We start from the raw sequence: 24,581 nt of genomic DNA, 5'->3' as shown, positions 1-24,581 counted from the left end.
TGTGGCAAAGGTAGTTCTGATGACTGTAGTGCCACTTGGTGGATATGTTTGCAAGCAACTACTCCTCCTACTCTGTCTTCTTTGTCACAGAACCATTGTAGTCCATATCAGAGCTTCAGTTGTATAAGCACTCAATATGTGCACATCGCTTGAGTAATCATTGGTGTCCTTCTGAGACAAAAGCAAAGAGCTCTAGCTCAAGGACTGTTACACAGACATGCGAACAAACCCTTGGCCTTGTTGCAGGATTGTACTTAAGAATACCCAGATTTCATTTAGCCTTTTTTCTCAGAATCCAGAGCATTAATCCCTCCGTCAAATGTTTGGGTTGTGGGTATTTTTTCTTATTTGGATCCCCCTGCTATTCAGTCATCTCGGCTTTCTGCCTTAAAAAACTTGCAGCTGTAATCTCTGATCTGTGTTTCAGGTTCTTTGAGTAAATCCTTTCAGGTAAAGGTGGGATTTGGAAGAAAGCACTGAAGGTCATCGTTCACCTTCAGTTGAGACTATCCCCCTCTATCTTACCTCTGTCCTGCACTACTTCGATTAGGCTAATCGGGGCTAGTTTAAATCTTTTCAGGAAATTGAATTAAACATTTTGATGGTGTTCTCCCCCCCAAAGACATCTGGCAGCATGACTGAGCGGAGAATCTATTTCATCACGTCTCTGCTTCTCTGCCTTAAGGCCGTGAAGCCAGGACGGCATGGGGGAAATATTTCCTTGATGAGAGATGGAGATTTGTTAATGTGTCAAATCCATTGTGGATACGAACGCACGGCGACTGGTTCGAGCTAATTCCAATCAGCTAAAGACCGAGGCTTTCATTTATTCAGGAAACTCAGAATCCATCACAACTCTTTAAACATCCCCCGGTTCCATTTTCTACTCTGCAGAGTTATTTGTAGCTCTTACATATTTGATGCCATTTAGTGGAAGCTAACGGTTAGGAGTAATCATTTTAGAATGCTAACAGAGACTGATAGCATCACAAGCATTGCAAAGACAACACTCAGAGATGACTCAGAGCAGAGCAATTTTGCATTGCTCCAGGGGATGTCAAGGGTTGCAGAACCCTGGCATTTGCAAATGCAACATATTAAGACTGCAAACACAAGTGATGAAGGTTATTAACTGCAGTTTATGTATGGAATGTGCACTGATCAGGACTGAGCTCCTATAGAACAAAGCAGCAATTTATTCTGAGGTAGAGTTCGTAAGGTTTGGTTTGATCAAGAATAAAATGTAATTGGCATTTAAAGGACAAATAAATATGCCAACATAACGTCATTCACAAAACTTTTTCATTCAACAGATAATTTCAGCTGAAGTGCGTCAAACACTGAAAAACAGCACCTTCAGATACCTCACTCAAAGGTGACTCATAATTTTCACATGATAATGAAAAAAAGCTGCAGCCTGAAGTCGGATGACAACAAAAAAAAGGCCCTTTTCGTGCCACAGTGCCACTGAGAGAGACTCTAAATTGGCCTTTTTGTAAATCACACAGCACTTTGGGTCCAAGTTATGATGCCGAGATTCTGGCTCCTTATTTTCAAAAGATCACAAAATCAATGTAGGTTAGAAGTTGAGTGTAGCACTTTAAAAAAAATTACAAGGTATTGAGCATCTACCCGTCAATATGAAACCACTGAGTTTCTAGTGCTTTTTTGAGCTTTCTTTGAGCATTGTAACAAAATATATATGAAAGGGTTTTTCAACTAACACAACAATCATTCAAATCAAGGATACATTTTCAAAATAAAATTATTATACACATGTACCCATGAGTACATGGGTAATGTTTGCCATAGTACCATATAAAACTTAAAACTGAAGATACCTTCACAAAATACGAGGGAAGATGTTGTCAGACCCATCTGACGTTTCTGCTGTGCTTATTTTATGTACTGTGTTGCTTTGCTAGCATCTTAGACCGAATCCACCTAACAGCGACATATGACTGCCAATCAGACCCAACTTAAAAGGCACAATATGTAACGATTGGTCACCTGTCAAATTCATACTGAAAACAAACTGGGGGGTGTCATATCACCAGGGAAACCGCTAACTGTAGCTGCCGTTAGCTTGTTAGCTATTCATCTAGCGGTCTGGATGGGAGCTCGGAGCACCAGATGAATGTTTACACTGCTAGCACAGGAACTTTGCTTTGCTAACTGGTTAGCATGCTGACTTCAGTAGATATCCTAACAACACAATACACATACATCATAACTTCAAAATTGTGTTTACTTCTCAGTCTGCTGAAAATTGTAGCTAATTTTTATTTTCGACTAGAGATATGTACAATGTAAAATTCTATGTAAGCTAGGTGACGCAAGGGTTTCCTACCTCGAAGTCACTGTTCAGAAACATTGTGATTGGTTGCATTTAGCTCCACATAGTTGTCAGGAAAATGACACAATTCTATATAACAGAATAATATTTTCATGTGGTAAATGTTGGTTTAAAATGTAGTTACTAGGTCTATTGGATTAAATTAAACTGCTCTCAACCTATCAAGTTTCTGAAATTGGAGCCTTAGAGAAACTTTCATTTATATGTTCAAGAAATCCTCTGACCACCTTTGGAGCTCTGCTTCTGAGGGGGTGTTGAAGCAGCAGCAATTGAACGAACAAAGACTCAGTTCACCTGTTGTTACTTCTCTGATCTGCTTTCCATTATAAGCCCGCTCGAGTGGGTGACTTGAGTGGGCGACTCACAGACATGTCCGCGTCGTTGCCGTCTCGGTTGTTCCTCCCACTTAAATGCAATCAATCTTGACAGAAGTAGAAGTGCGCGCCGTCGCAAAATTTAGATGGGTCTTTCAGTGATTCTGCTCTGCAAACGGTTCAGGGCGCCTCACCACTGCCACAAACATTATGCCTCTCTTTCATCAAGGATGAGATGCGAGCAGACTCAACATTCACATGACCCTCAGCTGAAGATCAGAAATATTCACCAAAGATGTCGGGGCTATTATTCTGAGCAAATGGTGGATAAACAACTAACGTGGCATTATGGTTGAGGTGATTTTGTGTTTGTAATCTCTGGCTTCCACTCTGTAAACACCCACTCACTCCTTTTCTCTCTTTGGTTGAAGACGCAGACATGAATCAAGCACAACTCAAAAATCATTTTAAACATTAGGAAATAGGCTGTATTCCTTTTTTAGCGCCTTGTGTCGAAGCTAAGCAAATCTTGCCATTCAGAGCTCTACTCGAAGCCAATCCAAACACAGACTACGCCGAAGTCTTTGCTCGAAGTCGGACCACATTTCTTTCAGCTGAGTTGCCAGTCTAAGAATTTCAGTGTGAATATCTCTGAGGGGCCATTATTCGAAGGCGAAAGCTACCAAAACCGCCACACAATCTCACACCCTGGAAGTTTTGGGGAGTAATTCAGTAAAAGGTGTGAAGTGAAAAGCTGTCAGGAGGAGGAGGGGATGCAGTCAGTTCATGGGAGAGAGGTAAAAAAAGGGATGCCTTTAAAAGTTGCAATCACGTCCGTCGCTTTAGGTCATTCTCGGTCTGTCCCAGGAGTTGTAAATGGTCGCCGATGGAGTAGAGATATGGTGTCACAATTGACCTCTTGTCAAGGCTATCTCCTCGCCACGGGGTGACCCGACAATTAGGTTGGCTGCAGCAAACTGTTCCCGTTTTCACATTATTTCTCCATCAGCATGGAGAAAATAATGACAGCACGTATTAAAGATTTCCTGATGATATATTTCAGTGGAGATGGGAGATTCTGACTGCTGGATGAATTATACAAACTGACTGTAATGCGAGTGTGCTGCTGTACTGTATCTCCTCATTTCCTCTTTCCCTCTCTGTCTCTTCACACACATCAAACACACCGCCTCTCCCTCTCACGCACATTTCTGTTACTATTATTACACCGTCTATTACTTATTAAATTTATGTCATTGCTGTGGCTTTAATTAAATATGTGGCTATAGTATTATTTCATTGAAGCATATTATTGAAGGTCTCAAATGCGCAGAAATTACATGAGTGTCATTATAATTCTTCTTTTTGAACAAGAGCACCGTCCTTCAAAACCCTCTACTGTCACTTCAGTGTATCCTGACACTACAGTAGTTTGGCTATAGGCCTCAGTGTTCCCACATGGGTCCAAACCCCATGTCTAAAAAAATGTGACCTCATTTTACAAAAACAGTGTGTGCATGTGTGTGTCTGGAGAAGGGGGGGTTTAAAAAAAGGCACCGTCCTCTTACTGTACATACACTGAAGTGAAGGACAAACAAATGTGCAAATCTAATTGTTGAACTCGTAGAGTTGGAGCTCCCTCTAGGGGTCGGGAGCGGACGCATGCTGCACTGGACTCCATCCCACTGAGTTCACAGGATGTCAGCTCTTTTGGAAATTAAATTCTGACCTAAGCAGCTTTCGTTTTTACAACCACATAAAATATGGACCTTTAAATGTTGAATTGATGTTTCAAATGAATGCCAAACTAATACCCTGTCCTGCGAATCAGCAAGAAGTTACACAAATTAGTTCAACTAGTGTTACTTTTTCTGACCTGGGTGACACCAATTAGCATTTCTGATGGAGGGAATCTCTTCTAAAAGCTTTCAAAAAAGAGGTATTAATATTTAACTGCTACCAAGATCAAGTATGACACAGCGTTTGCAACATATTACAGTTTAATGGTACTAAACTAACTTACAGTTTCACTTTGCTTCTTTAAACTACAGCACAAAAATGCAGAATTTGTATTTTTAACCGACTGCAGTTGTCAGTAATATAATGTAGCTCGTTGGAATATACTGTGGCTGTGCTTATATATGGATCTGTGTGGGCGGAGGGATAACGAATTTCCAGGCTTTGTAAGTGCACAGGAGAAGAGCTTACTGGTAATTTTTGAGTGGGTGGGAGGGAGGCTTACCGGTGGGCGAGAAAGTAACCAGGTTTTATTTTACAGAAGAGGCAGGGCAGGCGATGCAGAGTCTTGTATGGGTGAGTAGGATGGGTATAATGCTCACTGGTAGTCCTGCGATTGTGTTTATTCATGTGTGAGTGTGAGTGCATTTGCATTTCAGGAAGTGTTCGGGGGTGTTTTGCCTATTCGCAGTCCTCTGCTGGTGAGTGAGAAGGTCCGTCTGTGGCTCCAAGTTGCTTCAGCCTGCTCATCACTCTTTGTCCCAGCTGGTTGAACTCAGAGCTGTAGGTCGCCTCCATCTGAAGCTCCCTCTGGTGCCTGTGACAGAGCAATTTAACATCACAGGTGGAAGCACGCAGGAATGAAGATGGGTTCAAAGGACTGATTGTCAAACCAGAGCCCTGAATCTTCATAAGGCATCCAAACCACATTCAATTCGAGCTCTAATGAGCAATACTGTTGATTTTAGTATTGATTAAAATACAGCATTAAAATCATCGCAATCATTTTCTGCATTAGTTTTCAGATTGATTTTAGCCACATCCTGGAATAATTTGTCAAAATATGATAAAATGTCACAACAAAAATATCTAATAAATCCCTTGAAACATACGAAAACACATTAAAATGCAGAAGTAAATTAAAGCGATGTCTGGTAGAAGGGTTTAAAATGGAGCCCAACCAACCAATGCCAATACTAATATTAAGGACTGAAAGATGATTTCAAATCCACGCATTTCAAGCAACTGTCTGCCAATACTGATATATCAGTGATAGGACAATATCCACAAATAATATCTGCCGACCGATATCTCTGTCAGGCTCTGGCTAAAAACAATGAAAATGTAGCTAATTTCCAAAATGTTTAATACTCAACACATTATAATGCATCGTTATAAAAACAGCAAACCTTGTTTTACTAGTTACACTTTTAGTTTAATTTAATTTGTTAAATATGTTATCTGTGACGCCTGCCCAGGGACTGCAGATGTAAATGAGCGTTAGTTAATTCTGCTACAGCCAAGAGGCTGTGGATTGTCACTATTGATGCCTAGTATGATGCACATGATGACTTTATGCGACAAAAATGCATCTTAGCCTCCATAAAAGGTGAGTAAACTTCTTATACGAATGTCTCTTTGCTATAATTATGCAAGGCTGAGACCTCGACCATGAAACGATCTTGATAAAATGTTCAAAGATAATGAAATAAACAAGCTAGATTTTCTGTTTCTGTTGCAGTGTGTTCCAGCTCTGCAGGAAGCCTTTGTTGGAAAGAACTCCAGGTACACAATTTGCACATTAATTACCTTGATGTTTGGTTTACTCGGAGGACTTCCCCTCTTTAAACTCAAGTACAACATGTTTTTAGCTCTGCCTAAGAACATTATCTGTCATATGTGTGTGTACGTGGAGCATTCATCCTATTTATCACATGGAAAGTGCTACACCATGGAGCCAGGAGACTCACCTGGCTGTTGTTTCTGTGGTGACGTTGCTATTGGAGACCAGAGTTCCCTCGGACAAGAACTGTGCTCTTATCATCTCTGGTGTTAGCTGGACTCCTGAGCCTTCACACCTGCACACACACAAAACACACAAGTCTGAGCATGAAAGCAACGATCCTCCTCGAAACCTGACAGAAAAGGCTTCCAACAAGATAATCAATAGATGTCAGTGCTGGATGTGCTTACGGTGTGTCCATTAGTGGTGGCAGATCATGAGGAGGGCCAGTGAGAGGTGGAGGAGCAGTCAGTGGAAGGATATCTGTGCTGCAATCCACAGGCCTACAGAGGACACACACACACACACACACACACACTGCTTTTTCCCCTGAGGAGCCAGACCACACATTACCAAATCAAGATAATGGTCAGATATCTACTTTGTCTTACTTAGATGAAAAGACTGCTTGGGGTTGTTTGGTATCTCAGTTTGAGCAGGAATGATAAAAGCACTCCTGAGTGAAGGTTGATACCACTTAGGGGCTAAAATGAATTAAAACACTGACAAGCCACAGGTTTGCTTTTGAAGGCACCCCTGTTCTAGGCCCTGGGCCGAAAGGAAGGATCACGATGGTGGCTGAACGGGAACAAGGTGAGCTACGCATAGTGTGCAACAAACATGGAGAATCAGTCACATTGTGCAAATGAACGTGTCATAACCTGGGCTAGGTCACACCAGCTAATGCTAAATCCATTGCTAAGTTTTGTGTGACATCCTTGCTACGTTCTTAGTAACAATAAATTGAATATAACAACCAGTCCAGTCGAAGTATGGCTTTGTTTAGCGATGTCTGTGTATTGTGCTGCAGAGATATCCACTGAAGTTAGCATGCTAACCAGTTAGCCCTGGGCCATGCCGCTCCAATGCCAGCTACAGTTAGCAGCAGTAAGCGGTTACTCTGTTGATATACTGCCCCCTGTTGGTTTGAAGTTTGAATTTGACCGATGGCTAATTTTAAGAATTTGTAGTCGCATACAGTTGTAGTAGAACGAGGGAGAAATATTAAGCCAACCAAACTTGTTTAGCTAAGTAGCTTTCACCTAGTCAGACAAGCCGTCTAACGTCATTAGCAAACAGTTGGTAATTTGAGGTATACTGTGTTATTTTTGTGTTCAAACATATGTAGAAACAAATGATTAGGTCAGACGTGTGTACTGTGTTTCTCTTTTACGTCTCAATCTAACTGGTCGCATATTAGCAAGCAAACGTTAGCTAGCTTATCGCCTGGCAGTTACACGGTGCTTTATTCCTTTATGAAGCACTTTTTGACGTCAGTTCTTGAAAGGTGCTTTATAAATAAACGTATTATTATTATTATTCTTGTTATTATCATTAATGTACACTGGGTTTTAAGAGACATTTTCGCCGAAAACACCAATAATGAACCAGAACAGTAAAGTTGCAGGCTGTGAAGCTAAACAACAAGCTGAAACTCACTATAAATCTCAATGAAGCCAAGAAGAGCTGCAGATTCTTTGGATAATTCAGGTCCTTCTAGCTTCAGGGAAATTCAAATTTTCTATGCTATAAAACATTACTGTACAGTGTGCTGTAATCAATAACTCAATACTAAATTAAAAATAAAAGGTTTAATTAAACTCACGTATAAAGGGTTTCAGACTCTCTAGAGTCGCAGAGAGTTACTGTTTTAAAGTTTGTTGGTAGCTGGATTCAGGCATTGTTTATCAGGAAAACACATACTTCTCTCTTTATCCTGCTGTCAAGTTGCTGTCGTTCTTATCTTCTATCATGGCCACATGACATAAATCACTTTGCTTGTGTTTGTAAAATAGCCAGAGACGCTGTGAATGTCACCAGAGGGGCAGTGATCGAAAATTAATAACACTGAGCAGGGAGGCGAAAATCATTTCTCGCATGAAAAAAGGAGAATATATCTGGAGATATCCTGCAGATCAATGCTGACAGGCAGAAAGAGAATACTTTGGCCTGCAAGGCAGCTGATTATGTAACACGGGGAAGGTGAGGAGAAACGGGAAGCAGACAGAAAGGTGAGGAGAGAGTAAGACTCAAACCCACGCAATCACGAAACACATCATGCGAACAGTGGTTGCCCAAATGACTTAGTCATCTTGTCAGATAGGGACTTAAAACTGTTTCAGATCTCTTGGGGATCGTCGCTTCATTAGCTCTTAAATGTTAACCTTAAATATCTGTTACGCAAGACAAATTATCATGTTCATGAGATCGTTTTCTTAAAAGTGTCAGAAAGTGAGTTCTTTGCATGTAGGAGTGGGATTTGTTGTGACGGGGTGTATGGAAACAGGGTGTATCACACGAGAAAGCCCCACGCTGCGTTCACTAATACACTACATCAAAATATCATCATTTATTCACTGTCCATTTAGGCTAAAGACTGAATAAATCATCATTTCAAAGCGTAAGTGAAGACAGTGTGCAGGGCTCTTTGCCTCCATATGACCTAGATTCTGCACACAGACAGTATCTCACATGAGGTGAACAACAGTACTACAGGAAAGGATTCTTTTTTTAAGAATACGTTTCCGTATTTATTTTGTATAATGCTAAAATCATAGTTTTCTTACGAAAAAACTACTGAAATGTGGCTATTTGCATTGCAATCAGGTGAAAATGTGTTTTTTTTTTGGTGAGGCTCTAAAACTTGAGGGAGAAAACTAATCTCTGCACTCAAAATTGATTTTGGAAATTCAACTTCAGGGACTCCTTTACAAGAGTACAAGTGATGAATATGAGACGAACACAGCGGCTGTACAGCACTCATGTCTTTATGGAACCATAATAGAATATAAATAACAGTAGTTTATTGCATGAAACAATAAATTAAATCAGAACCATTAATTGAGCCGTACAACCAAGCAGATCATTTGACTTTCTGCAACCTGGCAAGCGCTTCAAGTTTTGTGGACGTGGCTACAAGGCCATCCTGTTTCTGTGATACTGTGTGTGAGATGATGAGTGGAATATGAAGCTATTAAACACTCACGCTGTGTCTTGGCAATTTGACAGGCGGCGTGGAGAGAATATGGCCAGTTGTTAAACTAATAACATGAGCCTGTGTCTTACGATCCTTTCTCATAAAACCAACCTGTAAAGGATCTCATTATATCTACAGACAACAGATTGAAATCATTGATTGATTGGAAGAAAATGACTGTTTTTCGAGAAGCTGGAAAAGCTATGATGACATGATTGGCGTCTTGCCACAGCCGTGTCATGGGTTCAAATTCTTCCATGGGCTGGAAAGATATGGACAGCGGAAGTAAACAACAGCCACTTTGTGAACAAGTTGTGTAAACATGTACTAGTGCTTTTACATTATGGGGCATGGGAACCTCTTTTAATTTCCAGGTGGCTGCTGTCAATATGAAGACATTCTGACCGTCTTCTTCAGTGAATCAGAGGAGAAATCCTGTCAGAACAGGCACAACTTTATACTCTACTCAGTGATGAAGTTATTTTCTGACCTACCTGCGTATGGCACAGTAACTCCTTAGGACAGGCTGGTTGGATAGACGGTACGAGCTAATCGAATCAAAATTCTTCCGTGTCATGAGCCCTGTGATCACCGCCTGTGGTCGGTGAAGAATAAAAATCAGTCCAGTCAGATATAAAACAGGAAGGGGTCGCTCATATTTCAAAAAGGGCCTGTTGTAATTACTAGAACTAAATGAATCTCAAATGATTAATATGATACTGTTACTTGGTTGAAGGGCTTCTAGGATAAGGCTAAAAGCATTCCAAAGAAAATCGCAAACTGACATTTACCTTGCGGTCCAGAAACCTCTTCTGACTGTGTGTCTTTGAGCCGCACACATTGCCCTCAGGGATTGTATACCTGCATGAGGAGAGCATTTTCTTTTTTGAGTGTCTGGGTTTGTTTAGAGAACAATCAGGGGCCTCATTAGAGAAGACTTTCCTAACCGCTTGTCCTATCTTAAGTTTCAAAGGTAGCAAAAATCTTCCTACTGGAAAAGCAATTCCTAAACTCATGGTTGTATACTATCCTATACTTGTGACTAGCTAGCTAGCTTCCTATAATAGACAAGAAAAGACAGAGGCATTAATTGTGTCAGTGGAGGAGATGGATAATCACATACTGTAATGTCAAAAACGTCAGCGTAAGCTGTTCCAGCAGGCTAACATCAAAGTTAGCTTTTCCAACAGGCTAATGTTACAGTTAGTCTCGCCAGCAGGGTGACATCACATAAGGTAAATTCAGGAAGTGTCTGTAATGAGGCCCCCGGTCTATAGCTGGGTAATGTATTACCACAAACATGTATTTACGAATGTGTTGTGGTTACCTGGGCATAGGGCTGAGGTGGAACTCCAGGTCGCTCTCCAGGTATTTAGGGGTCGGTTTGTAAGTTTGCAGGCCTGGAGCTGGGTTCTACAGCATATGATGAGATAAACACAGGGACAAAAGTCACTTAAATATACTGTCACTCCAATATGCATCACGCATGTGCAGAAAAAAAACAGCCTTACAAAAATCCTCAGTGGGTTTGCAGGAAGAGCCTGTTCATTTTCAACTTGCTCTTGCTCCTCCCACGCTTTGGGCTCCCCACTTGAGGGAGGTTGGGCTCCAAAATCTCCAACATCTCTGACCTCATTGGACACCAGCTCGTCCTAAAGAGTGAAAAAATGACAAATGATTGACAATTTATATTCTGGACGAATAATTGGCTGCAATATTGGCTACATCTGCACTGCATAGTTACCGGAGCTCCGGTGCGAAGTGGTCTTGCCAAAGTAGCGGGGATATAAGAGTTAGAGGCATCCCAGGCTGAAACAGGCTGGTAGCCCATCAGCTTATAATGCTGAGGAACCTGGAATGACAAATAATATGGTTCTTAAAAAGAAATGGCTTATATGTTGACTTATAGAGAGACGAGGCTCCACAGAGCTCGCGGATTACAGGTTTATTTTAGGGTACAGCATGTAGTAAATAACAAAGTTTCAAGTATATCTGATTTGTAAAGCCACAGGGCTTCTTCTCAGTCTCTCAGAGATAAAACAATATTGCATTCATATCACGCAGACATTCATTTACAAATTCACAGATTCAAAGTATGAAACTTGTAATCAAATAAGCCGACTATTGTACACAGAATTTACTGATTATACTGTATTCGTCTTACATTGTCACATTTTCTCGGATGCCTGCAGGGCAGCTGCGGAGGACGCACCTATGAAGTTAACTAAAAACTAAATGTAGTTGAGTAAAAAGCTATAAATATCTCTCTCTGAAATGTATCAACAAGTATAGTCCTCGTCTACAGTATTACTTTCCACCACTGCTGCTGCTAGGTACGTGTCTGTTGATTTATAGTCGTGATGACCAGGTGGTGCAGAAAACATACCTGGAGCTTGAAGAAAGGAATATGTGTTGTCACAGTCACATCAACGGGATCCACGGGCATCATCGGCAAATTACCAAGAGCCTGGAAACATCAAGGAGACAAATGGCATGATTTGTTCAGTTGAACACAACACAGAGGCCTTTTTCTCTGTAGGGCTTCAGGAAAATGGAAGATTTAATCAGAGTGTTTGAAACTGGGCCTCTTCTTTGATTGTGAATGAAATTGTTCCATGTGCAGGACAGTAACCAGCACTCGCTTGGTTGGGAAGTGGTTGAACTATATTGTTGAAACATCACTAACAACTTGTAATGTGCAGTAAGGCTCAGTCAGTTATGAAATGCACTCACCAGTGGGTCATCTTCATCAGAGAAAACGGGGAAAGTAAATGGAAAGACTCGCTCTGGCGAGACCTTCAGATCACACGTCGTCTCCTCTTCGACTGAAAAAAGTGGCACAGTTCACACGTGAGTAAAGTCTACTTTATCTGTAAGTTGTTGTTTGTTGGGTCAGTAAGAAATGTATGACTAAATGCACCATATATAGCCATTTCCCCTGAGGCACACATGTATGTTTCTAGGAACCTCATGACAACCCAGAGGTGATTTGATTTCAAAATTTCCCCTCTAGGAATGAATTCAATTAAGCATGCTTTACTGACACGGCATAACGAGATTACTTCTGAATGAGGAGATCAGCGGATAATCAAAACCTTTCTTTGCCGAGGGCAGGTTCTTCATACTGTCCGACAGCTTCTTCAAACAGGTCAGTCTGTGGTTCACACGACATCGGATCACCACCTGGAAGGCAAGAAGAGTACAAGGTGTTACTGGACATCCACCGCCACTGAGGTGTCAGTGAGAGGTGTCACGCTTTTCCTTTGAAGAACTGTTCAGCACAACTGTTCTGTCCAGTCTTATACATTTAAAAAGGTCCACTGTGTAAGATTTAGGGGATCTATTCACAGAAATTTAATATAATATTCATAATTATGTTCTGTGTTTTCACTGGAGGCTGCCATGTTGCTACAGTAACCAGGAATGGACAATCCAAACACTGGCTCTAGAGAGGGCCTTTTAGTTTTTAGCACCATTGTATAATCTCTTACACGTGTGGAAGTGGAGGGTCAGGCGAGGGGTGTTTAGTTGGTTGGCTTTTCATCAGCAGTATAAAGTTGCCTAAAAAAAACACACCTCGTGTTCCAGTGTCATAACAGCAGGTGAGCTGCGTGTGGAGGAACCAAGAGCGAGATCGACCAGTAGTTCATCGATAGCGGATGGTGTTGTTCTCTCAGGCGTATTAACAAAATAAATGTATAAATTGTACGATGGGTTGCAAAAAATACTTCATCTTCATCATACTACCAGCCAAACTAAAGTATATGTGTGGGAAACACTGTTATACATTTAATAGTGACTCCTGGTCTAAGTTATTTGTTCACAAGTAACAGAATTTAAAGATTTAAACACAGAATCATTCATTTTTGTGATTTGTACTTGTGAATTTTGGTGATACTCGTAAATGAGTCTTCAGACGTCCATGCTGAACGATGACTGGGGGAGAAGAAGAAAAGTCGACGACATCAAAGTCGGTTTTTGACCAGTGAAAACAGGTTGGAGGCGGAGCATTCTGAACCATTCTCATCAATGATGTCATAGCAAACACTGCTCTCTTAGCTTGACTGACTTGTTTTGAAATCGCTGTATCAAAACAGCCATTAGAATGAAATGTGATGAGTCAGTCAGACTTTTTCCAACTCTTCCGTGAGAAAAAGTTGCGTTTATTTAACTTGCCTCGAGGAAGACACAAGTATGCTCTTCCTGTGGCTTCGAGAGAACATGTCAGTTTGCTCAGCTTTCACAGGAATGCACTGTACCCAGGAAAAATCTACTGTAAAGAATATTATACATTTAGTGTGAGGAGTTCACACATGGCTGCACTAAAGGGACAGCGCCGCAGGGACACCGGCCCTCTCCTGAGGGGAAGATGAAAGTGTGATGTATATATGTGTTTGTGCAGCTAGGAAGACGCTCATGCATGTGTGCATTAGCACATGTAGCTCAGTGACTTTACAGTACTTTGATGATGTGTGTACCTTGCGTGCTGCCTGCTGGAACAGTGTGAGGGCTCTTTGTCTCAGCTCCCACTGGAAACTGGAGTAAGACTGGAAGGATGGGGCTCCCTCGTGGGCCTAGAAGAGGTTAGAGAGACATTTATAGCTGACTTTCATATGCTCGTTTGGCTTCGTTACATTGAGTGGATATGAAAAGGGCCATAAAGTGAAATTTCACGAGGGCTCAGCTCGTATTTAAATGGAAAAAGATAGAAGGACAGTTAAAGTTAGATTGAATTAAATTGCGAGAGGGGCTGAGTGCAAAAGGATTAATTTAATGTAAGAGCATTGAGAGACAGTTTGTCTAGTTGAATCCTTCATCTCCAAAGAAGAATAAAAGAAAATATATCATCTAGATGTGTTAAGACTCGGGAGACACCTAATCATACATTAACCAAGACTAAACATGGATCTATTCAGCAAACTGAACATTGTGTGTACTGTAGTTTTGCAACCGAGGTATATAAGTGTCAGATTTTAATGTGGAGAGACATTAAGTGTGACACATAAAGAAAGAAGGGGTGATTTTGTTACCCTCAAAAGGCAAATCTTTTCAATTTAAGATCCTTAAGTCATCAGTCCCGAAGGTTTTGACAAAATGAAACCCAAGCTTACAGTTACCACTTAAAACTACCCAAAATATATCATGTTTAGCAACAGACAAGTCAACCAAGGTCTATTACAGCAGCTATTTTAAACAAAAGATTAAAAAAAAACAGAAGTTGTGAGTCATGCTGGCAAATGAGTGAACACACCACAGTGGAGGTTTTACCTGTCCTGCCTCACAAAGCACTCGTCTGGAGGAAAGTTTAGCTTCTCCAGCAGCGAAGTCTTCCTCGGGCCTCACATCTCCCCTTTTAACCTGCAACACAATCAGCAACAGCACAAGTCAACAAAATGTTAAGTAAAAGAGACAAACGCTGAAATTAAAAGAAGGCTAACAGTCTACAGCTATGCTAGCAGCTCTGTGAGGCTGTACTCAGACACGGGGGGGGGCGGCTTCCAGCTAACATGCTAACAATGCTAACATGTTACTGTTAACTGTGTTCACCATCTTAGTTTGGCGTGTTAGCATGTTATCATTAGCTTTATTTTATTATTATTATTATTGTGGGTTTATGTTCAGTCTTATGCATTATATGTAGTCTATTATCAACCTTATTGTTTTCTTATTTTTAGAAATTTACTGTCAAGAGGCTTTAATTCAATCTAGTCATGTTTTTATGTTCAAACTCTTGCCGCATGTAACTTCAGTGTTATTAAGCACTTTGACCTTGAAGTTAATTATTAGTATTATTATTAAGAAGTAGCTTACTATCAGATGAGGGGAAATATCTGCCACTACAGCCTGATTGCACATGCACAGCATTTTACAGTGTGTCACCTTGTCAGAACTGGCAAAGAATGTGCTGAATAAATGATACAGGCCCAAAGCAGATTGGTATATGGCACAAAAGCAAAAAGTGGATGCTGATGTTTCTATTTTTGCTGAACCCCTCAGAGTTCTGGCAATGACACACAGTGCAAAAAACTGCTCCTCTTATCCTCTATAGGAGGTCAGCTTGACATCCTTTGGTTAAAGTGGCAGGAAGAATTAAGCTGACGGAGGACTGTAAATCTTAATTCTGGGTCTGGGTGATGACAAGATAATACGCGATGCAAACAGGGAAGGACAGATTATCTGTAGAGTTATACAAGTTCTGGCCTGCGGTAAAGTTTCCAAAGAGGACGTATAGAATAAGATAGCAGCTCTTCCTCTCATAAAAACAACAGAGTTCCCATAAAACACCAAACTGTGGAAGATACGAGGCTGTAAACGAGGAGCGTATGGAGGAGGAAGCGTTTGTGAATTATAAGCAGTGCAGGTGGAGGAGCGGCGACGGGGGAGGAAGCGCTGCTAAGTGTCGGTGAGACTTCTGTCAACTATTCAAATAAGTTTTTGTGAGGAACCTCTCACATACACACACACACACACACACACACACACACACACACTCATATTTCAAACCTGATGTTACCTTGGCTGAGTCTGCACATTTCCTCTGTGACTCAATAAAATAAATCACATAGGCAGCGTGTTTTTTTTTTTTTGGAGTGCGGATCTAATAAAGCTACCGCCGAATCAGGGCAAGACATTAGTATGCATATCTTGTCTAGCGTAAGCGATTAGCTACCAACACATTCAGTAAATGTCATGTTGAATGAAATGGGAAAACAAACTGTACAAGAAAATATCCTCAAGAAAAATCTGCTTTACTATAAACAATAATTATGGCAGTCAGGATTTGACCGGCAGACACTGTAGAAAGTGTTTCCAACCATTACCCAGCTCTGTTTTAGGGTTTCTGATCCGTCCAGCTTTATTTATTAATGGAAGTGGACCCTGAAGAACAGTAAACCTAAAGTAAATCAGAGGTTCTGATGTGGTTCATTCACCAACATGGTCAACAGTTGGAGTTACAGCGGCTTTAACTCGCAGCTCACGGAGGCAATTATGGTACTTTAAGAGTCATAACTCAGTCAAATCTAAACACACAAACACGATTTTTAGATTCAGTGGATATCATTATCTGTGATGTGATGTCATATACTCCGGTTCTTGCCTGAGAATCATCATGTTTTTCCATTTCCTTCAGTATCAGATCAATGCACTGATAAATTGTTTGTACATTCATTTCTACAGCGCAACACGAGCTGACAATAGCTAATTCGGTTACTTTTAATAGTGCCAACTTGACATTTAACCAAATATAGACTAAAAACAGTTTGACTGAGAGCATGACCAATGTAAGACAAAGAATAACAACAGGTGGGGGCACCACATCAGACTGTATAACAACTTTCCGTAAGAATACAACAGGCAGCTTCCCTGTTTTCACACCGACTGATAAATCTCACCAAGTATTCATGGAGTGCGATCTCTCTCTCCTCCGCTACCTGCCTCCTGGTTTGCTCTGACACCGGGTCCTTTCCAAGATGAACTTTCCTGAATGAAATGTACATATATTTTTAATTAAAAAAGGGACAGTATGTAGTTTTGGAGAAGGAGTTCATTCTAAATTACCATCTGGTGTGGTTGGCCTGCTCCTCCTTCACGTTTTGTTGAACCTTTTTCATGAATAGGGCTTCTTTCATCTGCCTGTTCTGTAGACCGACCATACTGCCACAGGAAATGGCTGAAGTGGGGGGTATACACAACAGTTTTTGAGATTTTTTAGCTTACTAAAAACAGCAACAGGTTTGATGAGGTGTCATGTATGTCACAAAAACTCCATAAAAGAGTTCAATCATCCGCCTGTACAGTATTTACCTTCCCTCAGGTCTTTAGAGCTGAGTTTATTGGTGTCTTTGATTAGCATCTTTGCCACTCCTGCAGGGGTACAGACGTCTACCGGAGGCTTCAGTCCAGTCTGAACACCAGCCTGGTCTCGCAACGTCTAGGAGGACAAACAAGAAATGATCAGCATTACAAGAGAAAGGGTGACAAAAAAAATGTTCCCAGATGAAATAGATTTCAGATTGTAGGAGGAGAAAAAGCTGTTAAAGGAAAATTAGATTCTTTCTTCTCTTGTGTCTTTAATCAAAAACGAAAACTGAAAATGAATTAATTGAGGTAACAGACTAATAAGCACATCTAACACTGTACTTATATAAAGACCTTTGCATTTTTCATGAAGGTGCAAGAGAGTTTCTCACGACTATTTTAAGCGTAAGCATGAACTAACCGGCAACTCCTATTTCCCTGCATTTCATTTGACATTACATCCACTACCTTTGATTTGTCAGCCTCCTTGGTCGACCTGGGTTTGGTTTTACGTCGAGGAGGCGCTTGGGTTGCAGGTGGAGGTCTTTTGTGTTCTGCAGGCGCTGCATCTCCCAGCTCACTATCGTGCAGAAAAATAGATACATAAACTTGTTTGATTTATGACAGAACTGTACATTAGCGAGGGCCAAAACAGATCGACATCTCTGCAACTAATTTGAGGCCTAACCGCGGCTTTAAATGCCCGTAGTGCTGACTTGACACTTCTCCAACAGTCAACAAAAGATTATCAAAGACATAAAAATCTCACTGAGCAGCAAGCGAGCGTCAGGCGCTGGTTCAAGCTGTAAAAACATTGGCTCGAGCCCACATTTCTTAATCTTTTACTTCACATTACTGCACATATCTCATCTTTTATTTGGTTCCACTGCGGGGAACAACAAACAGAGGGAGAATGTTTTATATGCTAAACATCCATCCGGAGGCATATCCATCTTGATATCACTGCACCAGCTACCGAGCTATTTTCATGAATTATTAACTTTCGGCCGAGATAACACCAAGACAGTGCAGTGGATGGAGCTGCTGCTGTGTGATGGATAGCACCCTCTTTTCTCATGGGAACAGAATTAGGCATTAGGTTTTATACCGGCTGGAGGAAAAAAAAACGAAAAACAAATGGGAACTTCTAATCAGACCACAAGGCCATTTTCTCTTCATCTAGTTCGGTGCATGTTTTCACCCTCGAATGAACCACCTAGCGTGCGGACTGAGGAAAGCAACAGTTACATTTGATTTCAGTCAGATAAGACAGCATAGGAGCAAGACAACATGGTGTGTTACAGCACAGGGAAAACACCAACCCCCTTAAATGGAGATATATGGTATCTGTGCACATTTAATGCCACAGGTAACTAGAAAGAAGACTAGGGAATTTTTAGTGTTCAACAATCTCTAGCTGCAATTACCCGAGGGTACGGTGAGGGGCAGAGCTCCCAGTGATGGTGCAGAGGTAGGGTTTAGTGTTGAACTGTGAGATGACCAACTGGATGGTGACCTGAGAAGTCTCGTACTGGTAAGGACTAAAGGTCACGTTGATCCTCACTTCACCATTGGCTGGTATCACACCTGGAAGAGAAAGGGGGGAAAACAATATGAATGGATGGTGTTTGTGATTGCATTTGGCTTGCATGGGGCAGTAATTCCCAAGCAGGGGCACCAAACATTATGTCTGCAGTAAGATACCAACTACAACTGGCTAAATGCACACACACACACAATCCCCCCCTAACCACGTCAGTTGTAACACCTGAACACCACTTGTGGCCGATGCAAGCGTGGTTGAAATAGTTAGCCAAAAGTAATTAATATAACAGTTGAAATAGTTAGCTAAGAGTTACATATAAAGGGGTGGAATAATTAGCTAAAGGTAATGGTAAATAGTTCAAATGGTTATCTAAAGTAAAGGATAAATGGTCAAATTAGTTCGCATGTATTAGATATACTGCTTAAATTGTAAGTCAAAAGTGATTCAAATGTGTCTTGAAATGGTTAGCTAAAGGTTATAGATAAAGATGTAAGACAATTAGCAAAAAGTAATGAATAAACAGTTCAAATAGATAAAAGCTAAGCTAAAAGTGAAGGATAAATGGTCGAAATAGGTATAAAAGTACTGGATATACTGAAAAAGTTGTAAGGTAAACATAATTAATACAAATCTTGAAATAGTTAGCTAAAAGTAATGAATAAATTGCTAAATTAATTAGCCAGAATCACGTATAAACACTCGAACAGTTAGCTTAAACTAAAGGATGAATGGTCAAAAACGTTAGTAATGGATGAAAAGTAAAATAATCCATCTTCTGCCTCCTCCTTGTAGTAGAAGTACAAATTTGATTAAAAACCACTTAAAATGACCGATGGGCCACAAAAGTGTTGTAATTCTGTCCCCAAAAATATGATTTCAAATTACCACTGTTGACAGCTGCGTGACTGAATGCCTTTATACCGTGAGCTGTAGTCTTCGTAACGTAGCCGTGATTTATTGTGTATTGGGGGGAGACGTAAAAAAGCACAAAAAGCAGCTCCAAAATAAGAAACTCATTTATATCTCTTATTCTCATTCCAGGTTTGTACACAGTTAAAGCCGCAGCTGTAATTCAAATCCCAAGTGCTGGTTCCGCCATGTGTTATGATGCTTCCCAGACCATGAATACTGCTTAGTGTCAGCGTGTGGAAACTGGAAGCATCCTTCAACTTCTGTTGTGACTTGTTTAATACACAAAACATACCAGTCCAAGCTTTTGAGCATATGCAGCTCTCCCAGAGGTCGTGTTTTTAAATCTGGCAAGCTAAATGAGAACTATTAATAGAAAAAAAAAAAACAATTTTAGCTTAAAAGGCTAATTATGAATTGCTGCATTCTTAATTTGTCACCATTTGTGTTGTTGAATTAAATGATTTCACTGGTTCACACCTGTAAGGGGCTGGATGGAGAAGGCCTCGTGGGGCTGAATAACAAACACCTGAAACTCGAAGTCAATGGGGCAGCTGCATCTTAGAGGAATAGCACGGCAGACGCTGGAGACAGGAGGGGAAAAAAACAAGAGATGATTTTTTTATGATTTGACACCAACGGGTGAAAGGAAGCATGCTTGGTTGTATGGAAGAATACAAAGAGACAGGTGAGCCCTGAGGCAGACGGGAGGTCAACAAACAGCCCGTTGAAGACCCGAACACACACATGCCGCACGCTACACGCACACACCTTTGTCCAAGTGGTACGGCTGGTAGGTCGATGTGAGGAGGGATCTGCAGGTCATCGATGACAGGGTAAGCATGAACTGGAATTAACAGGTTCTCTTCCCCCTTAGAAGAAAGGGTGGAGTTGGGTTGAATAAACAAGAAAGACAGAAAGTACAGAGTAGGGGAAAGAAAATAACAGAGATAAGAGAGGCGACATCCGACAGCTTTCACTAAATGCCTATAGTTTAAAGATGTAGGTGTAAAACAAACAGTATCAGTACGCTGCAGCTGACTCCGAACAAACTGTTGGATCCTCACCTTGCAGTGAACCCGAACGCAGTCATAGAAGTATCGCCACTCGTCGGGGCAGAATCTGACCTTCAGCGTGTAGGCGAGGCCCGGGATGAGTCGATACTTCAGAGAAAAACAGATCGCACAAGGTCGAATCTTCAAAAACAAAAACTGATTCCACTCACAGATAAGAGGAGTCGTGATATTATATTCAGGTCAGCAGTTTGTAATGAGAAATAAAAAAAAGTACCTTTTTGGTGTAAGATGTTTGGAAGTGCTTGGTTTGGGTGGGAATGATGTGAATATTCATGACTTCAGATGAGATGTTACTTAGTTTCTGAGGGAGAGGAAGAGGAGAGAAAAGATTCATTCATTTCAATCCAATCATGTGCACTTGAGAAAACTATTTCCATATTCTTGATGCTTACATCCCAGCCTACAGTGCTTCATCACCCAAATAGGCTGGAAAAATTAGTGCCCATTCAATTAAATCAAATTATGGAAATTATGATGGGAAAGGATATTTGAATACTTTACTGAAATGGTTTATCAGCTTTTGGTGGGTGCCTGTCTGGCCTTTACTACACCAGGAAACTCGTCAAGAGATTGTGTACTCGTGTGCAACACTGGATTAGAAATTTGACCTGTGCTCCTTCACTGCTTCGCCAAATAATGAGTGTAAAAGCCGCTTTTTCTAGGACAAAACCCAACAAGAGGCCAAGGCCAACTCCCTGTTTAAAGCCCCGGGATGCTGCATTCAGTTCCAGTTACAAATAAAACCTGATCATCAAGACATCAAAGACCATCTCGGGAATATAAATACATGACACTTAAGTTTATGGCAGGTCTGTCAGGCACCTTGAAGATGTTTCCTCATGGATACTTTGAATCTTCAGTAGCTTAAAAAAGCTGCAGCAAGCACAAAGTACGCACTCAACCAGTAGCTTTACAGACAACTTAACCTCTTCCTGAACCAGGCTATTGTCCTGATGATTCACATAAATTCCTGCCATAACAGCCCCGATCAGTGCCGTAACTGTCTAATGACTGTAATAAAACAGACTGGTACATGCCGGCCTGTCACGACGACCCGACCGTATTTATAGAGCACCTGTCATACAAAAGCAATTCAAAGTGCTTTACATGTGACTGACATGGAATATTAAAAAATAAAAACAGGTTTTGAGACTAAAGCACATCAAGACAGCTCAAAAATTTGGGTAGTTAAATAAACGATGATTGTAAAATTATGAAATACTACACAAATAATCTTCTTAATTAAAACAAACATAAAAAATAAAACAGAATCATAATGATAAACAGTAAAACGTTGATAAAATAACTACTTTTTGTTGAATATTAAGACCATTTCACTGATATGATAATATAATAGCGTAAAATTGCAAGTACACCCTTTTAAAGAGCAATTAACTTTTTATTCATAATATTCAGACATTGGAACCGAAATGTGAACTGAAATAAAAAAACTAAAACAATAAATAAAATGTGAAAAAACACTCAGGTGATGTACCAAAGTCTTAAAAACTGCTGTTATTCTGGCATCATGTTGGGTAAAATTTCCAGATATTCTGACTGTATGTAACAATAACACAAATAAACAATATCAAGGCTAGCAAGACTGATTGAGGTCATGCATATACATCGATAAGTCAAGAAGATATGTACGATAATCCATACGACAGGCCTAGGAACAACTATGTCTCTCAGTGGCGGTGAGACTGTCATGTTTAGCATAAAGGGCCCGAATATAAGAATCCAAGCAGACAGGTGGAAGCAACAAAAAGCAGCAACCCGAGAGCAAAAAAAAAACTATGTACAACTCGGGATGACAGGAGGGACACAAGCAGCAAAGGCAGACGAGACAGGAGGAGCCAAACAGGACTGGAGAGCAGACGTTGAAGAGGCAGACGAACTGACAGCAAGCCAGCGAACACACTTCCACTAATTAACTAATGAAACACAGGTGAGCACAGGCAGGGGAAAGACAGAGAGAGGAAGCGTGAAGCTAAAGAAGACACATGAGAGAGAAAGCTTCAAATGAAACAGGAAACAACAAAAGTAAAACTCAAAAGCACGACAGAGACAAAGGAGATGATTCACAAATCCCCCTTTAAACGAGCAGAAGGTGGATCAGCGTGCAGCAGGAGGCACGCCTATGCCTGCCAATGTTTTCTGACCAGCCACTCAGTCTGCATCTATTATCTGGTCTTTATTGTTCTTATTTCATTGTTTTTTTTACACCAAGCACTTGTGGCCATAAAGTAATGAAAGGAAAGGGTTTTTTTTTTTTTTTTTTTTTTCTAAATATCTATCCAATGTAGCCTGCCAATGAGACAGTGGAAATTAATGGTAAAAACTCCAAGAATATTAAGTGTTTGGCAGTGTTTTCCTCACCAGGATCTTTATGTAATCCTTCTCCAGCTCAAACCCACTGAAGTGAAGCTCTGGAGGCTCTGCTTGGATCAGGCTGTTACTTTTCAGTTTGGCATAAATTTCTGAAAGGCAAACAAATACTGAAATGTAATTGCAGGAAACTGTTGGAATGCAGGCTTTTTTGAACCTGCAAAGAGGTTTTCTGATACATAAAGTGTGACACAACCAATACAAAAGCAGCATCAATGGAAACAGAAGAAAGAGAGACTTGCTTTTTACTGTAAGGTTAAATACTTGTACTGTATTAAAGCATAATATCAAAGGGTTTCAGAGGACATGTTTAATATTATACTTGATTCCAGTAGGTGATTGGGAATGTTGTCTCTGCTTCTGCTCTCCTCCACCAGCTGGCTCAGGGGCAGAGGAGTCCCCCTCCTGAGAGGCTCGGAGAGGCTCCGCGGGGCAGCGAGGGCCACCTCCATCCTGGCAAAAGGGTCAGCTCTGGCTCCTCATGAGAGAAATGACAGCAGGCTGGAGGACAGTGAAGGACAGAGCGGCATGTTGGGAGATGATGCGTTTGGAAACCTATGAATTTATAATCTGAACAACAAGAGGGAGGACATGGAAGGACAGCAGGTTGTTTCATTAACTTTAAGAGTTAGTTGAGTTGAGTTAATTCAGTGAATTCAATTGAGTAAATGTGTTTTCATACATTTACTGTCATGCCTTTAATGAAGATGCAGGAAAAGTGCAGTGGAGGCATCACATTCCCTTCACCTCTGTAATATCTGTGCTTCCTGGTTTCAACTAATTCATAAAAACGACTTATTTTATATAATATTACAGTTTTTGATATAGGCAGCTTACGTTTGCACCATTTTAAAGATAATAAAGCCAGGTATAGCCACAAAAAGACAGATATGACCAACTGTTAATGCTATAAAAGGGGCTACATCTTCACCTCTTCACCTGAGAATGTAATTATTAGGTGCGTAACAAATGCTAGCAGTGAAGCTAATATCAGCAAATAACTCAGGTGCTGTTAGCTAACTTACTAGCTTAATTTAACTTAATTAGAGGCGTCACAGCAAGAGTTTTATCAACTTCTCATGTAAAACCTTTTTAACAATTGAACTTTGAACTCACTCAAATGTTAGGACAATGTGTTGGGTTTGGTTGCTCAGAGAAAAACAGCCATTTTCCAATTATTTTCGCAGCAGAAGCATTTCGTTTGGGCACCGTGTCTTGTTGATGGGAAGGACCCCCGCCATCAAACACGGTCGTTGCTATAGTGACACTGAAGGGGCGGGACTAACGTTGCTGTGGGCGAATACGATTTGTTGGCTGAGAAGCTGCGTCAATTCACCCGAAACGAGACCGGAAGCTGACCACTCTACCTTCACAATACAAGCACAAACTACTATCATACTGTGTTTTACTACTTTTTGTTTAAAAACGTGCACTGAAATTTCATCATATGAATTTAAATTGTGTATACTATTACAA

At 40.7% G+C, this 24,581-nt stretch overlaps 1 protein-coding gene across 2 annotated transcripts; it reads right to left on the bottom strand.

The window, feature by feature from the left end:
- Positions 1-4,652: 4,652 nt before the first annotated feature.
- Positions 4,653-24,355, bottom strand: cfap221 (cilia and flagella associated protein 221). 2 transcript variants are annotated; one of them, XM_084346678.1, is made up of 25 exons: positions 24,222-24,355; positions 23,428-23,675; positions 23,097-23,197; positions 20,932-21,018; positions 20,709-20,804; positions 20,413-20,513; positions 20,122-20,225; positions 18,614-18,773; positions 17,655-17,766; positions 17,193-17,319; positions 16,947-17,058; positions 16,781-16,868; positions 14,655-14,744; positions 13,865-13,960; positions 12,482-12,569; positions 12,120-12,211; positions 11,773-11,853; positions 11,131-11,238; positions 10,898-11,038; positions 10,714-10,799; positions 10,172-10,247; positions 9,881-9,981; positions 6,601-6,693; positions 6,378-6,485; positions 4,653-5,224 (listed from the first exon to the last, which is right to left on the bottom strand). In XM_084346678.1, exons 2-25 carry the CDS (start codon positions 23,555-23,557, stop codon positions 5,089-5,091), a joined length of 2,514 nt encoding a protein of 837 aa, XP_084202804.1. In that variant the 5' UTR covers positions 23,558-23,675; positions 24,222-24,355; the 3' UTR covers positions 4,653-5,088. The 2 variants fall into 2 exon arrangements, with proteins under 2 accessions (XP_084202804.1, XP_084202803.1); XM_084346677.1 differs by lacking the exons at positions 23,097-23,197; positions 23,428-23,675; positions 24,222-24,355 and having other exon boundaries at positions 10,178-10,247; positions 20,932-21,015.
- Between the last annotated feature and the right edge of the window lie 226 nt (positions 24,356-24,581).

The sequence above is a fragment of the Pagrus pagrus genome (assembly GCF_965226575.1).
Source record: "Pagrus pagrus genome assembly, chromosome: 24".
NCBI lineage: Eukaryota > Metazoa > Chordata > Actinopteri > Spariformes > Sparidae > Pagrus > Pagrus pagrus.
Note: the sequence above shows the minus strand (reverse complement) of the source record. Positions and strands in the feature narration are given on the sequence as shown.

What these genes read in the sequence shown, in the direction of transcription:
- cfap221 (XM_084346678.1), bottom strand. Translation starts at nt 23,557, where the DNA reads ATGGAGGTGGCCCTCGCTGCCCCGCGGAGCCTCTCCGAGCCTCTCAGG. An exon ending in GCCCCTCACCGTACCCTCGG is followed by an intron (nt 17,767 to 18,613) that starts GTAATTGCAGCT and finishes TCTGCACGATAG; the next exon opens with TGAGCTGGGAGATGCAGCGC. An exon ending in TTCCTTTCTTCAAGCTCCAG is followed by an intron (nt 11,239 to 11,772) that starts GTATGTTTTCTG and finishes TTGTCATTCCAG; the next exon opens with GTTCCTCAGCATTATAAGCT.